General features: G+C 38.1%; 1 protein-coding gene across 1 annotated transcript; it reads left to right on the top strand.

The window, feature by feature from the left end:
• The first annotated feature begins 4,805 nt into the window (after nucleotides 1-4,805).
• On the top strand, nucleotides 4,806-10,102 carry LOC121378830 (zinc finger protein Noc-like). Its single transcript, XM_041507165.1, has 2 exons — nucleotides 4,806-5,230; nucleotides 7,453-10,102. Exons 1-2 carry the CDS (start codon nucleotides 5,150-5,152, stop codon nucleotides 8,917-8,919), a joined length of 1,548 nt encoding a protein of 515 aa, XP_041363099.1. The 5' UTR covers nucleotides 4,806-5,149; the 3' UTR covers nucleotides 8,920-10,102.
• Nucleotides 10,103-18,747: the final 8,645 nt, after the last annotated feature.

Genomic DNA, 18,747 nt, shown 5'->3' with positions numbered 1-18,747 from the left:
TGACAAAGGATCGAAACTCCTCAGTGGAACCATTCTCCGAGTTGGTTTTTCCCCATCCCAACCAGTGCAACACAACTGGTATATCAAAGGCCGTGGTATGTGCTATCCTGTCTGTAGTATGGTGCATATAAAATATACTTCGTTATTAATGGAACAATGTAGCGACATTCCTCTCAGACTACGAGTCAGACCTATCAATGTTTAACATCCAATAACCGATGATTAATAAATCAACGTGCTCTAGTGGTGTCGTTAAATAATACAAAGTTTCAGTTTATACCATATTGATGAAAACACAAACAGACCTGTAACTATTTCATTGATATTGTTCCACTAGTTAGGTTTGGCCATAACTGACACCAATAACGGTAGCAATGGTAGTATTGGCGTTAGAAATGGCAGTAACAGCAACGAAAGGTGTATTAATTAGTAGATTTGTCTAAAATTCAGACTTGCTATTAATGTTCACCTGAAGACCATGTGTCAGAATTATCAACTAGCCAGTGATTAATTAAATAATCAATGTACTCTAGTGGTCTCGTGAAACATAACAAAGTTTAACTTTTAACTCTTTATGCAATCGCTACACAAGAAGTTAAGTCCAGTGGACATTTCTGCTCTCATTAACCCGGCCCCGTTAACCCATGTGTTCACGAAGCGTTATATCCTTGTTGTCATCTCCAAACAGGACGAAATGACAATCCTAAATGCCTCCTGCCCACTCAGCGACGTTAATTTATTGACCATGTCAAACGTCCTCCAGTCTCTCAACCCTTTCTGCATCCGCCCATGTAAACCACGGTGACAGATCTATTCCAACAACAAAGGCACGCTTGAACTGTTTGATTCATCGCAAGTGACAGACGATAGGAGTATTCTCCCCCTGGCGACAGGCGGCGTTACCCCCGTTTTGCTGTCCATCAGCGCGGGATAATAAGAAACACGACAGTGTGGCCCGGAGCTGTACTTTTCTCTGACAAGGCGTGTCTTTTGTGTCACATTACCTGCCTCGTCTGTCAGAGAGTTATAAAAAAGGGAGACAACTCTGCCACTTTGATTGATGGCATGTAAGCGACCCGACTCCCGCGGCTTTGCTCCGCTTGTCCTGTGTGGCATAGGTTCTCTACGAGACACCAGTCTATCTTCAAAGACGCTTGACACTACCAGTCGAATTTTTGTAGATTATCTACTCAGGTGTGGGTGTTTTTTCCTTCTTCTTCCCTTTTTTCTTTTTTTAATGTCAGGAGATCTGAGACATACTCAAGAACGTTTTTGATGTCTCGCAAATCATAAGTATGCGATAAAATTTAATATCTATTTAATGTCAATTAGGTTGGCAAATGTTTTCAATGCTAGATATCCCCTGCAGATATCAGCGAAGATTAAGTTACATTTCATGTTTATGGCGATTGATAAGGATCTTGAGTGGCGCTTTGATCTCCCCGCCTTATTGTCCAAGCTGTCAAGCTGGGTCTGTCAATCTCTTTCAACACGCTAGTCTCAATCTGTTTTCACACAGCCCTGCTCGCCAAAGATTGATTGATACAGATTGCCGAGGGCCTTTGATCCATCTGTCTTTCTGAACACGACAGTGGTATTGTTTTCTGTTGCATACCACACATAGGAGGCCAGCAGGGTGGCCCATTGGACAAAGCACTCGACCGTCAGTGATCCGAACGAGAAAGCAAATGTTCCATAAGGACATGACCGTGGGCTGGACTTAGCACCGCCACTCAGTTGTGAAGTGGTTACATCATCGAAAGGCTTGTAGGTACTGGGTTCACATCATGATAGCGGCTGCCACCCGGAGTCAGTTTTATAGGTACCTTGGGGATGCGTAAGATGACTACAGTCTCACTAGCTACTAACCATTAAGCTCGGTCGAGGACAAACCAGTGCCCCACGGCTGGTATATCAAAGACCGTGGTTTGTGCTGTCCTATCCGTTGGAAAACGCAAATAAGAGATCCTATGCTGCTAATGGAAAAAAATGTAACGGGTTTTCTGTGAGACTTCATGTCAAAAATGATCAAATATGTGACATCCAATAGCCGATGATTAATAAATCACGGTGCTGTTATGGTGTACTAAAACAAAACAAACTATAATGGCCCTGGTCCCCGTTCCAAGAAGCAATCTTAGCTCTAAGATCACCTTAAGTGCGTAAGGTAATCTTAGCGCTATGATCGCTTCGCGAAATGGGACCATGGAGGATAACAAACAGCCTATGTACCTGAAAGATGTGCCCAAAACAGCGTGCTTGAATCCTAATTGGATATAAGCACGAACATAAAGTTAAAATGAAAGCTGACGTATTGCAATCTGTGACCGACCATTTATTCAATTGTTCCTTAGTTAACCCATTATCTTTGTTCCATTCCAGCTAATGATTTGCGTATCAAAGATCATGGTCTGCAAGAAAAGATCCGTTGGTGCCAACTGGGTTAGTTTTCTGTGTAGCTAAAGATGGTATCTCTTTTACACTAACATCTGTTCAGGGCTACAGATTTTAACGTATGCATTGATTACCCATAGCAGTGTGCTTGAAGTTGGAAGAATACGAGCACAAAAATATTACTATAAATTTAAATATTTTTAATTCTATGTACAGGTGACGAGTGTTCCGATGCGCAAGGTATGCATCTGTCGGTAATAAAAGGTTAAACGACAATAAATACCATCTTAAAGACCTGTTATTTCCACCCAATTAACATGGACATGGGATATGGGTAGCAGGGAAGTAAATAGACCAGCGAGCGTTGTGTACGAATATAAATACAGCTCATGTTTGAAAACCAAAATACTTCAGTGGTATGCCAGTGAGTAGTAAACACTATGATATTTGGCAGGAATGTGTATGTTGTTCACAAGTTTGTTAACTGTGATATTAGTTTAACTCAGTTATTTCTATGTACCGAAAGAAATGTTTTATTTAACGACGCACTCAACACATTTTATTTACGGTTATATGGCGTCAGACATATGGTTAAGGACCACACAGATTTTGAGAGAAAACCCGCTGTCACCACATAGGCTACTCTTTTACCACAGGCAGCAAGGAATCTTTTATTTGCGCTTCCTACAGGCAGGATAGCACAAACCATGGCCTTTGTTGAACCAGTTATGGATCACTAGTCGGTGCAAGTGGTTTACACCTACCCATTGAGCCTTGCGGAACACTCACTCAGGGTTTGGAGTCGGTATCTGGATTAAAAACCCCATGCCTCGACTGGGATCCGAACCCAGTACCTACCAGCCTGTAGACCGATGGCTAACCACGATGCCACCGAGGCCGGTCCTTCTATGTACCAAGCTTAGGGTGTAGTGACTTCCCAACAGCTGTGAGACGGCAGATTAGAGGATTTCCTCCAAAGTGAAAGCTCTTTTTTTTTTTTCAGATTTATATTCATAACATCTAATTCAGATAGCTTTGAAGCATAGAACATGGACTTGCCATTATTCACCAACGGAACATTCTTGTTCTCCACTGTTTTGCTTTATGGAACACAGTGTAATATGATTTACTTCCCTACCACCCGATGCTTTGTGGTAGAACGCTCGACTGAAGTGCCACACGACTGGTATATCGAAGGCTGTGGAATGTTCTGTCCTGTTTATCGTTCGTATGAAAATATCCCTTGTTTCTATCTGTAGTGAAGTTTATGTTAGATGTGCGTTTCCTCTCTCAATATCTAGATCAAACGTCGAAACTGCCATATGGTTGATACAAAATAGTCAAAGTTTAAGAAAATGTGCTTGGGTGTGGTCAAAAAACATTTCTTTCTTTTCTTTTCCGCTACTTTACCCGCGGTTAGTAGTCAATACTCACAGAACACTAACCTTCTGTATTCTATTCTTGCCTCCTCCCCCTACCCCCAACAAAGCAACAACAAACAACAACAACCCCCACTCCCCAAACCCCCCCCCCCCAAAAAAAAAAACCCCACACACATCATCAACCAACAACAGCACACACATCTTTTACTTACATGTCCAGAAATGGATGCAAGATAGCAAATATAAAAACACTTCATTAATATATATATATATATATATATATATATATATATATATATATATATATATATATATACTGTACCACATTGCCCCATAAATATATCTTATTGCAATGATTATCGAAGGAAGATGTGCCTTCTTTTTCAAAGAAAAATGATATATAAATACCACACAATGAAGCGAGCTGTAAATAATGTGTATCAGAGAGAGATATAAAATATCTCCCCTCATCCGTCTCCACGATACTATTTCTAAAACGATCCATCATGTTTTACAACCTAATAAATACTGTAAACATTTGTTTCCAGCAAGGCTCTGCTGATCGAGACTAAGAAATCATTTTTCGCCGCCTGTTTAATAGACCGGTTACCGCTTTCAGAGTGAGCCAGTCTATATCGGCGCTCGGCTGTTCCCGGAACGTTCTGTCAGCGGGAAATCCACCGGCGCATTGTAAATAGTGTTGGGTTCGTGCTTTACCACGGGCTCTTTACAAGTCCTTTCATCTTTTATTTGCCTCGTTACAGAGTATATATTAACAGCACGCGGTGACATAAATCAATTTTGATTGGCAGTTAGGCCATCAAAATGATTGATAACGGAGCCACAAGGTGATGGCTGACTAACTGCCAAGTAATTATTATCCCGTTCTCCGATTGGCTGGATTTCCACGCCAGCGCTATACATCATGTGAAACATTTATCAAACTTGACGTCACGTCGCACGGATCCTCCAATCACAGCTTGAGATGGGATTTTATTTATAATTTCATTGGCAGGCGGCAAAGCCGTTTCATCTTGAAGTAATTCGCAAGTGTTGTCGGCTGCGTGTATAGCTTGTTGTCGTGCTGGGCGGTGTTCTTCGACAAAACTTGCGCTGTTCCGCAAGGCCTTTTCACTTCTTGATTGACGTCTACTGCGGGAAACAGAGAGAGAGGCGAAGCAGACGAGAATTTTGCTGCGGAAATCACAGGACAGATTTACCGAGGATCAGATTCTTCACAGCATCGATATATCTCCACTGGTTTTTTTCTGTTATATTTGTTTCTTCTTCCCTTTTTCACACTTTAATGCTGTGATTGTGAATTACATCATCAATGACATTCAGTCTTTAAAAAGGATTATTTTACACTGTTTATGTTGCCGAATATGACAATGTTGACAACAAATGGATCACAATATTTACACCCGGATTATCTTCAGCCCCTGCCAACAACAGTAAGTACATATAAATAATTTAACTAATTATTAGTAAGGATATAGTTTATATATGATCTACCTTGGTTTAGTTTCGTAGTCCTTTTATTGTTGTACTTTTTAATGTAGTATTCCTATAGCACATGGTCCCTTTAAGAAGACTGAAGACAACACGTGTTCTATATCGTACTACGTTTTTTTTCCCACATCATGTTTGGAATAAAAGTATAGAACATAAAACAAATTGTACTAGTACTAGAAATTAGATATACCAGTTAGTAATAAATATTTAGGTCCTGCTATTCATAGATATGCAAAATATATTTTTGTTTTGCATATTGCTTGTATAAATAGTAAACCTCTGACTGTTGTTAACATTCCATTCGTTATGATGATATTATACACATTGATTTATTGCTGTCTGTCATATGTGTGTTTTATGTTGTTGTTACACCGTGTCAAGTACATATTCTAAATATGTCTTCCTATCAAAATAAAGTGTCTTCCTATCAAAGTAATGTCACATTTGGCTGTCGGTGCTGTTCACTCTGTGTTTCTGCACAGTATGGCTTTAGTAAACATGATTTCATTTTATTTAATTTTCTTGTATCTTTCTGGTGTTTATGGTAACCAAAAACGGTTCTAACAATTATTGAAATTGGCGTAAACCATTTATGGGTTACACAAAAACAAATTCAGGTAATCCATTTCATTTTTGTGTAACATAAATGATGTCCTAACGTTAATGCGCGAACGAAAAATACATTAAAAAAAAATTACGCGAACGATACGCGATCGAAATTATCGATCTCGCAATTTTCAGAGGCCTGTCAAACCAGATATGTGTACATATGTTGATATAGGAAACATTGTAAGATGGGGATGTTTGTGTGTGTGTGTGTGTGTGGGGGGGGGGGGGGTATAGATGGAGTAAAACGTCACCTCTAACATTGTAACAACAGTCCCAGGGCTACTGTAGACATTATCACATGGATACTGAGGGTGGGAGATAGCTGAATATTTTATAGGTAGTACCCACTACCAGAGCAGATTAAGTGGTCAAGATTTTTAAAATGTGCACCCCGTCCTACCATAACTATTATCTACACGTATATACAATGTACTATCAGAAGTAGAAATGACCATGATAATTTTTTTTACAAAATTTCTTAACTAATTAATATGTCTGCGGGGCTTACCCTGTCTATGTAAAAAAATTAACCAATTGCTATTTATTTTTTTGTATACAAAGTGGCTACAATATTTAGTGTATAGCGAATAAAATATTGTTTAAATTAGCCACTTTTTAATAATTTTCAAAATAATTTTCAAACAAATATTCTGGATATGTGAACATTGTTCCAGTGTGACCCTGCGGCGTCTATTAGTTTTTAGAGTAGGTTTTCAAAACAAATATGTAGTTATTTGTTTATTTGTTTTCTTTACCTGGACTGGAGAACCCTGCCACGCGATTTGATTACAAACACTTTAGCTAGCTGTTTTCCATTACTATCTGACATTTCGTATTTCTCGTATCCAACCTTTAGCCAAAACTCTTCTATAAATAGCAGGCGGTTTTATTTTATAGCCTGCCTATTATTATTTACAGCACTAGGTTGTAATGTTGTGCTCTGTAGCTTATAAACTTTAACAAATACTTATGGCTTATTTTAATATATATATATATATATATATATATATATAAACTGATGGAGACTTTTAACATAAAATATAACTGGTTTTGTTTTGAACTCATTCAAGCGCTACAAATCCAGTTATTAACATCACTAGCTCCTTTCCTTCCTAAGCACTCCTTTCCTTACCTCAGTAAAATGTTCAACAATGTACGATTAGAAAGCTCAACAGGATATCATTATGCTACATTGGGGTAACCAGGATTTTAATTTGTATGATATTGGAAGGGACACTCGGGGAGTATGAGTCATGTCATGGGACGACAGGCAAACATAGAAGATGGTGAAAAAAAAGAGGTTCGATTGTGTGAGGCATTACCACATGGCTCCTGGTTACGCCAGTGTTCTGACACCCCCACCTATTATGCGGTTTTTTGTCCCAGTGTTAGTCGTCGTTTAAATTCATAATATCCCTCCCCATTTCCAAATTTTCTCCAGCGGGCCAGGTTAAGATGAAACATCCGATTTTTGATGAACGCTATGATTCGGATAATTTTGACTGATATAATTCCCTCAGTATTACTTAATGATATGCATTCTATTTTCCAGCTGGATGCCAAGAAAAGTCCACTGGCTCTACTAGCTCAGACGTGTAGCAGCATTGGAAAAGACACTACTCCGGCGAAGCCAATTATACCTCCTTTGGAGAAGAAGGAAAGGGAGAAAACTCCAGACAAACCAGGAAGCAATGACAATGGTAAACGTCCATCGTCGATCGTCAAGAAAGAAACCGGAAGAGAATCGAGATCGGGATCCAGAACAGTGCCTTCCATGCCAGCAAAGGACATCCCTCCTCTTGTGCCAATAACAAATTCTTCCTGCGAGAACAATGACGTTAAGCAGTCGTCGGACAATTTCAAACCCAACTCTAGCAGTTCTCCTGTTAATAATGACAGTAGCCAGAGGCCAATATCGGCGAACAGTTTTCATTCTGTTGGAAAAAGTCTGAAGGAGAGTGACTATCATGGATCTCCGACTGAATCACGTTCCGTCTCTCCTCACCCTAAGAACAACATACACCAACATCCGTCGTTTTCCTTCGGAGGACTGAGGACTCCCTCTGTGCTCGGACACTCCTCTCTGATGGGCGGACTGCCACCGTCAGCCCATCTCGGGTATCCTCATCTCTCTCTAGTGAACCCGTACGATATTCCAGTCTCCGCTTCAGGGTACCCGGCTCATCTAGCTGCACAGGCTAACTTCTCAGCAGCAGCTGCCGCAGCAGCAGCCGCGGCAGCACAGAATTCTGCCGTGCTGAAGGCGAATTTCGCGGCGAATTCCGCAGCAGGTCTGTCTCCCTACATCGCGTACACGCGCGTGAGAACTCCGTCAGGGGCGACAACCCTCGTCCCCGTGTGCAAGGATCCGTACTGTTCCAACTGCCAGCTGACATTACAGAACGCCCACGTGTCGGCGTCGTGTGCGTTGCCAGGGTGTGCTCAGTGTGCCCACGAAAAGTCCCTCGTGAGCCTCACGACCGGCCTCGGCTATCCAGGATCGTCTCTGTCTCTCTTATCGCCATTCTCAGTCGCCGGGGCCTACCCGGGAGCTGCAGCAGCAGCCGCCGCCAGCAGCGTGTTACCCTCGCTGTACCACCCGAGCGCTATGGCGCCGTTTATATGTAACTGGGTTTGTGGCAGTGACTACTGCGGGAAGAGATTCACAACCTCCGAGGAACTGTTGCACCATCTGAAAAGCCACACTTCCAGCATGGACGCTTTACCGGCCAACCTGGCCACCAGTTACGGGTTCGGTCTTCCACCCCATCTCTCTGTGACTCATGGACTCTACCCTCACGCGGCCCCGCCGCAACTGAGTCCCAACTCGTTACGACGGTCGTACCCTACTAGTCTTAGTCCCGTGAGCAGTCTGTTGGCGGCCAGCAGGTTTCATCCATACAAGGCGCCACTGAGTGGCGGCCCGGCCGCAGGAACTCAACCATACCAGTCCATGCCGTCATACTATTCTCCATACGGATTATACGGACAAAGAATTGGTGCTGCAGCGGTTCCTTGAAATAAATAAAAACATTTTAAAAATATAATATTTTATATTGAAATTGATTATGGTGGCATCATATATTACATGACATCAAGAACGGAACATATGATTTTTAATATATATTTTTTTGAACAAATAGTTTTTAAAACACCTCTAAATATTTAAAATATTTCATACAATATTCTCAAAATATCAAAATATTCAATTTTGTGACCTTTTAGAGTATATCTACCAAAAATAACAGTTAAAAAGTCGAAACAAATATACACGTTAGGCTTTCTTTTCTTACGAAAGTATGTTAATATTCAAACTGAAACAACACAATCATGAACATATCTAAACACTTTCTTGAACACTTTATTTTAAACGTTGCAACTTTTTGTTTTATTTAAGACTTATTTAATTGTTTGATAGCTTTGCCAACACTAATAAAAAATCTTCAAAACCGTTAAAAAGTCGAATATATGTACAAGAGTCGATAAAATTCAAATGATGACTCGTCAAACATGTACCGTTTTTCTTGTCATGTAATATAGTATAGTATATCATGGCGTTTCTGTGATGGGGGGAAAATGGAAATGTGTTTCATTTATCTTAAAATGGCTTAATCAGTTTGAGCATATACATTTAAATTTTACAGGATGAGTTTCTTTTATTTTTGATTATAAATTTAAGTTAACAGTTGATTTTTAAAATATTTATTTATCAGACATTATACAAAAATGTCAAAATGTCGTAAACCTAATATTTTCACTCGAGTTTTAAACTCTAAACAAAAAAATAAAGAAAATAACAATTTCAAAAGAAAAAAAATCTGGCACAATGGTGTTTGTTTCTCTAATAATGTATTTTATAATTAAGAAATTTTAATTTAGAATGATTACCATAATACATTTTGTAAAAAAACGAGTTGTTGGCAAATGAAATATTTATTTTGTTTATTGTGGCGTGTTTCAAATATTGTTTATTGATTTGTCTTCTGTTAAAAAATCCCAAAACCAACCCGATGGGCTACATGCCTAAAATGAATCAAATAGATTATTGTATGTATTTGATAAAATTATTGTTTTGTTTTGTTAAAAGTGCAGAAAGGTGCTCTTATATATTTGATTTTATTCTTTTGTATATTTCTGAACATGTATGATATAATTATTACTATTATAAGATTTTATATGTGCATTAAATGCATTCAATTTTACATTTGTTTTTATCTTTGTATGTTTTATATGAATTAATTACAACCGGCGATTTAACAAGTCGCATAGCAATAAGGTACTGATTCGATTTTGGACGAAATTCTCACCCATTTTGATATAGTTTTATGCTGAATAACTAAAGACTGATGTGGCATTTACAAAACAATTAAAATTTAAAAATCAAAAACTATTTTTACTCTAATTTGTAAAATATTAGTTTTTAATACTTATCATTAACAACATTTTTAATGCAGTTCTTCAAAAACATTTATTTATTTTATTTATTTATTTATTTATTTATTTATTTATTTATTTATTTATTTATTTACAACAAACAGTTGAACTAAAGTAGGGTATTTTGTCTTGGGTAAACATCTGGTCGTGACTTTAGGTACAATGTATTTTGGAAGTTGTGATCTACTGCTATAACCAACGTCGCTCTTCAAGGACCAAGGGCTTAGTATTTGTAGAAAGTTGTTAAAAATTACATTTCCATACAAATACCACATCTCAAAATAATTTACCAAAATGAAATAATGAAAAAAAAGAGTTCCTGTGGTGAAGTTCTTTCCAGTATGTTTTAATGTGGCCTAACACTAACAATGTAAAGGTAAAGACAGCTGTATTTTGCAGATATTTATCTTTCAAGACATTTGACTGAATCATTGCTATGATGGCTAACATCTATGTCATAACACCATATTTTTTTTAATCTATTAAAACTTCAATATCACCTGCAGAAGACGCCCCACACTAAATAAAAGCATAAACAACAAAATCAAACAACAACTAAACCCCCACAAAAAACTAACTAAACCCCCTCTAAAAATAGAAAATGTCCTTTTTTTTCCTACCTTGAGAGAACCTTCTCGAGATTATGTTGTCTTATGAATTTATTATAGTTTAGGTACGACCCTTTAATATTGTTAATCAGTTTTAAATACACTGTATCTTGTAATTTATTACCCTACTCGTTATAGTTTAGGTACGACCCTTTAACATTGTTAATCAGTTTTAAATACACTGTATCTTGCAATTGATTACCCTACTCAGTATAGTTTAGGTACGACCCTTTAACATTGTTAATCAGTTTTAAATACACTGTATCTTGTAATTTGGACAGCATAATACCCATCTCTATCTCTGTGTCTCTCTCTCTCTCTCTAGGGGGCGGGATGTAGCCCAGTGGTAAAGCGCTGGCTTGATGCACGGTCAATTTGCGATCGATCCCCGTCGGTGGTCCCATTGGGCTATTTCTTATTCCAACCAGTACACCGCGACTGATATATCAAATGTGGTGGTATGTGCTATCCTGCATGTGGGATGATGCATATAAACGATCCCTTGCTGCATTAAGAAAAATGTAGCGGGTTTCCTCTGTCCGTCATACACCGAGTTTTAGTTGTTAAATTTAACTTGTCCATGGATTTTTGCCGTGTTTTATACGAACTTAGTTATTTTTAGTTCACCTTAAACTAGGATATGCAGGAGCACGATGTAAAGAAAAAGACACCCCCCCCCCCCCCCCACACACACACCTCAAATCGCCTTATTAGCAATAACGAGTATTTTTAAAAATATACTTTTCCACACATGTAGCGTCAACTCTTCTGCTATATATAATCTTATCCAAATTTGTTAAGTTTAAAGTAGATCATCAGTCTATAAACACCTAAATCATAATAATTTGTTTTAAAATTATTTTTAAATACCTGCATTATTATTTTTAATTTTGTCTAAAATTCTCAAATTAATAATTTTATAATGACCATAATATCAAAATACCTAGATTATAAATGTTATAAAGATATAAAATTCTTAACTTTTTAGTTTTATAACAGTCTAAAAGTTCCCAGATTATAATTATTTTTAAAACCCCCATGAACTATTTGTTTCAGTTTTGACCCGAAATCTCAAGTTCAAATGTTCCGGACGTGGAATTTACACTAACCCAGTGCGCGCTGTTTGAAACAGCTGGTTCTGATGCGCCACCTGGTGTTATTTCCCAGAGGGGGGATGATTATGTTGGTATTACAACACGGATATAACAACCCCAATGTGAGACCGACACTAACAGCAAATATAATATTCGCGCAACACACGGATGTGAACCAGTGAACCTGGTGTTATCTGTGCGTGGTTTTGATCTTATCGTGCAGAGCACCACAGTGTTTTAATGTATTGTATGCATACAAAACCAAACGTGTGCGTGGTTATGACGGATGCGATTTGAATGTTTCATTAACGACAATTTTTTTTACCACATTGTCGCTGAAAATATGGAAGGTAAACGCAGGAAAACATCAATATTTCAAAAATTGAAAAAAATACGGGTATATCACTCTTGTTACATGACGCGTGTTAGATCCGTTCCAATAATTGCACGAAGTGATATATTTGTTTAGTGCAAATTGTGAACTTGAATTAAATACGATCTGTTCTTCTTTAATCAAATTACCCTTTTTATAGCGTTCTTGTACTGAAATATAATATTTTAAATGCCGCCAGTGTGTTTAAGTTTAGCTGTGATTTATGGTGAATAAATTATCATATTGCTGTTATGGTCCTAAAAGTAAAAAGCACATGGTTATACAATTCTGGGTCATACTAAAATATCAACGTATAGTCAAGCACATCACGTGCTAAATCACGTGACTTCCTCCACCCCCCCCCCCCCCCCCCCCCCACTGGCATAAACCATCATATCATGGGAAAGGTAAACAATTGTTTTTGTTTAACGACACTACTATAGCATACTGGCTACTAGATGTCAAATATTTGGTAATTATGACACGTAGTCTTTAGAGGAAACCCGTTACATTTTTCCTTTAGCAACAAGGGATCTTGTATATGCACTTTCCCCACAGACAGGATAGCACATATCGTGATATTTGATATATTAGTCGTGAGACACTGGTTGGGATGGGGCGGGGAACCAATCAGAGAAAGGGCGCACCGAAGGTCCTCCTACACAAACATCTCAGGCGAGCACTCTACCGACCGAGCTAGATATCCCCCCCCCCCCCCCCCCCCGTGAGAAAGGAGGCTGGTAGACATTGGGTTCGAATCCCAGTACCGGTCCCAACCAAGAGAGTGTGAAGCACGCAGTGTATATCTGGAGCAAGTTCAACCAGCCATTTGTCGCTATATATTTGCAAACTACTTTGATTGGTTTTCGAAGTGGTCATTCGATTTAATGTGTAGCGTGAAAACCAATCTAGCGAGACTTTGCAGCAAACAGATGGCAAAATTTATCCCGATTATGTTTAGCAAATTACTAATTATATGGTTCTGTCCTGGACAGACAGCATGTATAGTTGGGTCAAGTGCCCAGAACCACGTGGGTGAGTCTAAACTGGACATAAACACAATAATAACTGAGACTCTGAACGCCAAACATCTGTTCCATTTTATCTATAGTGGTGAGACGAAACTCTGGACTGCCAATACACAACACTTGTGTTCCATTTTATCTGTAGACTGCACATAGTGGGAATCTCAAAAGAACACGTAACTAGTTTAACACAAAACACATACACACTCATACTACACACGACTATAGGCTATGTTCTTTTCGGCTAGGTTCGCGGAGATAAACCAACGTGCTTGGAAGGAAATGGGTTCTGGCTTTCGCATTGACTCTTCTGAGCAGATCAAAGAAACAAGAGACACGCATGTGGCCTCAATAAAAACTTCTATTAACTCCCAAATCCCAAGCTTGTTTGTGGAAAGGAAGTTATATTTCAAATAGTTGCATTACACGCGATCAAGGGGAGATAAAACAGATTTATGCCGGATCAGCGTGCTGGATATAACCGCTCTTCAAGAGAAAAACATGAACAGAACAATGTGGTGAAGAAAGAATATTTGAGATGTTATGTTGTTGGTGGATGTAACTAAAACTAGTAAAAGCCGATGCAGAGAATGAAAAAAGACACACATCCCTCATTACTCTCGATTATTGAAGAGAATAAGTGAAAAAATTAAACAAAAGTATGTGATAAAAGGAGAGTAATATTTGGTTAATGATACTTCAGAACATTTTAAACAACGGCTATTTGATGTTTAACAAATGGTTATTTCGACACTTTGTCGCGAAAAAGATAGATAGACTGAGAGAGAGAGAGAGAGAGAGAGAGAGAGAGAGAGAGAGAGAGAGAGAGAGAGAGAGAGAGAGAGAGAGAGAGAGAGAGAGGAGAAAGCCTCTTTCGAAACATAAATTATTCCTACCAATACAACAACAAGGGATCTTTTATGTGAAGTATCCCAAAGACTGAATAGCACATACGGCACTTCTTGATATACCAGTCGTGGTGTACTGGCTGGAAAGGGGAAAAACCCAAGTCCATAGAGGACGATCGATCCTACGACCCATCGCACCTCAGACGTGCGTTCTACCGACTGAAATAAATCTCGCCCCAAAATACATGATGAAGACTTCTGGTCATTTCAAGACATTCTGATATCGTATCACGTGTGCTAAGTAAACATTCAAGACAAACATTCTGATTTCGTATCACGTTTGCTAAGTAAACATTCAAGAGAAACATTCTGATTTCGTATCACGTGTGCTAAGTAAACATTCAAAACAAATATTCTGATTTCGTATCACGTGTGCCAAGTAAACATTCAAGACAAACATTCTGATTTCGTATCACCTGTGCTAAGTAAACATTCAAGACAAACATTCTGATTTCGTATTACATGTGCTAAGTAAACATTCAAGACAAACATTCTGATTTCGTATCACGTGTGCTATGTAAATATTCAAGACAAACATTCTGATTTCGTATCACGTGTGCTAAGTAAACATTCAAGACAAACATTCTGATTTCGTATCACGTGTGCTAAGTAAACAAAGACCGTTAATGTCACAGGGCTTCTAGAATTTTTATAAAATCCACTAGCCATGGGATCAGTGATTTTAAAAATTTACTAGCCATGATTAAAAATTCACTAGCCCTACTTTACTTTTAAGTTAATACAATTGTACCAAATAATAGTAATAATCAAATATGTCACCTAAAGAGGGAGCTAAAGCTTAAAAACACTAACATTTGGGAGTTGGGGTGGGGGCAGGATATTCATATTTACAAAATTTGACAATTTATTTTTATCTAGTCGTCGGGCATGGCAATATTAGTTATTTACTAGCCCAACATGGAACATCACTAGCCATGGGAATGGGGCTACCATAATCTAGAAGCCCTGTGTCAAGATGTTTTCCATTAACAGAGCCCTTATCACTACTAAAAGTCCATAGTAAATACATTTTCCTGTGTAGAATATCAGTGTCTGTCTATATATGATGGTTCTGTTTGTCCGAACACTTGTAGTAGCCCAAAATTAGGACGATAGAAACACACTGAATATACAGACCAGAAAATCTATTAAATAAGCAATTTTAACAATGACAGGTTACGCAGGCCAGTGTCACCTTAAGAAGGTAACAAGAGGCCGTATATTATTATTATTATTTATTTATTTACCAAAAACATACAGTTAATAGGCATACGATAGCATCATATGCATGCATGTTATATACAGAATATAATAATATAAACATACATGGGATAATACATTGTACATCAATAGCAAATGTGTAATTTACATTTATATAAATTAAATTGTGCTTACACACATACACACTTCGTTTTCACAAAAGTTTGATAGTGTTAATGAGAAATGTACATACTGTAATCAACTGTTCTGTGTTATTAATGAACAGTAGTTGAATTAATTAAAAATGTTAATTTATTGTAATAAATCGGATCTAATGTATCTACCTCTTGTAGAAGACTAGGATGGAATGGTACTTGTCTACAACTATATTCATGTTACATAGAGAGCACCGGATTCCGTCGTTTCTAAATTTATTTTTCGTCTTTTTTATTTCACGACGCACTCAACACATTTTATTTACGGTTATATGGCGTCAGACATATGGTTAAGGACCACACAGATATTGAGGGAGGAAACCCGCTGTCGTCACTTCATGGGCTACTCTTTTCGATTAGCAGTAAGGGATCTTTTATGTGCACCATTCCACAGACAGGATAGTACCACAGCCTGTGTTAAACCAGTTGTGGAGCACTGGCTAGAGCGAGAAATAGCCCAATGGGCCCACCGACTGGGATCGATCCTAGATCGATCGCACATCAGGTAGGCGCTGTACCATTGAGCTACGTCCCGTCCCCCGGATGCCAACCATGTTACTATTTACAACACATATACAATCATGTATTAGCAAAGAAGACAAATGCCGTTACAAACATGATACTAAACCAATGGGTAAATAATAAACAGTCATTGATAATCACTGAGCGGAAAGGCCATCCCAGGCCAGCTAATAATTCTGAATCTGGTTTAATCAATCAATCAATCAATCATTATTTATTGTACAAAACAGGTCCCAAAATAGAGCCGGTGTCACATATAATTTGTACTCCTCTGAATTTGCACTCCCCAGTCAACATTATACAGAGGAGAAAACTATTTGTGAAACAGACGATCGGACAGACATACAGACGGACAGACGGACGGAGATTAAATCTATAGTTCCCTAATAATGAATGTGGATTGTATTGATTGAATAGTACTTAAATCATTCCGAAAGTCTTTTAAAGGGGTAGTCAAATCACTCAAACAGGAGCCTCATGTGTTAGAAAGATGCATACCTGGACCACCAACACATACTGACACTTTAACAAATGAAAAAAGCGTAATTTTAGAATGTATAAAAACATGATTATTCCTGCTAACTGGGGCAGTCATTTTGTTTCGTTTTTGTGACGTCCGGTGGGTTAGCTTGGACGAAGTCCAACTCAAATAATTCAAGGGAAATACGTATTATACGTATACTAATGACTGGGAAGTGCATATTCTCGGGAAGTGCAAATTAAATGCTACACCGTACAAAATGCATACATATGATGCTACAGGACATGCAAATCACAGATATATTATGCAACTAAACAGAATATACATGAACATGAAAAACTACCAGGGACGTGCATCTTTAAAAAACCCAAAACATTTTAAGGTATTTTTCGGTACACACATAGATCAAGAAATAAGCTGGTGCGAAGTGTTTAAGCATGCCAACACCACGCAGGGAACACGTAGCCCCCCGCCGGTTTTCCAGCTGGTTACTTTAAACAATCCACCAATACTCAGTGGTCATACTGAGCGAGTCACCATGTTACCCAGCATGCTCTGCGCGGCTTATCCATCGGTCCTCTGGTGCTCACCGTTGTTTGGCGCTACAATGAAGCGACGTGGTCTGTCATACGCTGTTGTAGGTGACGGACATGCGTGAAATTCTTGTCGTGCTTGTAATAGTCTAATTTGCTGCATTGTCTTTACGTCTAATATGTGGGCGAGTCTACATTCTTAACTCAACTTAACTTAAAATACTCGACAGTAAGTGCCCAGGCTGCAGATTTGTCAGTTAATTAGGTCATGTTGACCTATATGACATCCCGTCATCCAAGATTAACTCTGAAATTAATATACTCAGCAATGAGTTCTCTAGCTGCGGATATGTCAATTGATTAGATCACGTTGACATACTCGTATATGACAGTTTAATATACATACACTAATATTGGTTGGACATCCAACAGATGGTGTATTTTGTTCCGGTGTCACTAAATGTTGATTCATTTATGACATTAGATTTTTCAAAACTCTGATAGCACAGGAAAACACGAACATAATGATAACGACTAATTCCCCATAGGCATATTTATATTAAAACGGGTAGCAATAATTAGTAACTTTACAAAATCAGTTTTATTTTCAGTAGGTAATACAAATATCACAATATACCTGCAAGCATCGGCTGTACAAAATTCAGAAAAAGTGATATCTATTTTTAAAGAAAGTTAAAATGATCGCTAGAAGCCAAAACATTCATAATACTCAAATAAAGGTGATTTTTTTTTAATGTTTCGGATCAAATGCAATGTACTTTGTGAGCACTATTTTATGATCACTATTTTATGAACACTATTTTATGATCACTATTTATGAACACTATTTTATGAACACTATTTTATGATCACTATTTTATGCATAAAAACTGAAGAAAATAGAACACATTGCTGGAGAGTGATTTGTTTCAGAAATGATTATTTTAAAGAAATAATTCTAATTAATTGATTTGAATTTAAAGGGCATAGGAAATTAGTTCCGTTATAAGTGTCAGAAAACACCACCTATTAATATAATTATACAATATCAAACTTTAATCGAATACTGCTGAAACATGTCTTTAAGTTCACGTAGAGTTTCGGCGCAATGTAAACGGTTCTAAAAATTAACAAATGATTTTGAACAAGATCGAAAGGTTGGTCTCAAATCCAGGTACAACATTTCGACATAACTCCCTACCACCTGAGATGTACGGGCGTGTCTAGGCTGCACTAAAGGAGAAAAAAACAGGAAGCCACTTGAAGCCTTCGACAGCGTAATGCACCACTTGTCCCAGCCAAACATATTGATATAGCCGTGTTGACTCTGGCATACCAAGTCGAGTATATAATAGATCAAAGCTGTCCATAACACGACGCATGCTTGATGAATGGCTCATGCTGAATTTTACCAAACAATGGATGCATTTCGCTGTATCCATCGACGAGACGGG

This window comes from Gigantopelta aegis, chromosome 8 (genome assembly GCF_016097555.1).
Source record: "Gigantopelta aegis isolate Gae_Host chromosome 8, Gae_host_genome, whole genome shotgun sequence".
NCBI classification, from domain to species: domain Eukaryota; kingdom Metazoa; phylum Mollusca; class Gastropoda; order Neomphalida; family Peltospiridae; genus Gigantopelta; species Gigantopelta aegis.
The sequence above is the reverse complement of the archived record's forward strand: the minus strand, read 5'-3'. Positions and strand labels throughout refer to the sequence as shown.

Coding starts and splice junctions, on each gene's coding strand:
- LOC121378830 (XM_041507165.1), top strand. CDS start 5,150: ATGTTGCCGAATATGACAATGTTGACAACAAATGGATCACAATATTTA. Junction 5,231..7,452: donor TTCAGCCCCTGCCAACAACA/GTAAGTACATAT, acceptor TCTATTTTCCAG/CTGGATGCCAAGAAAAGTCC.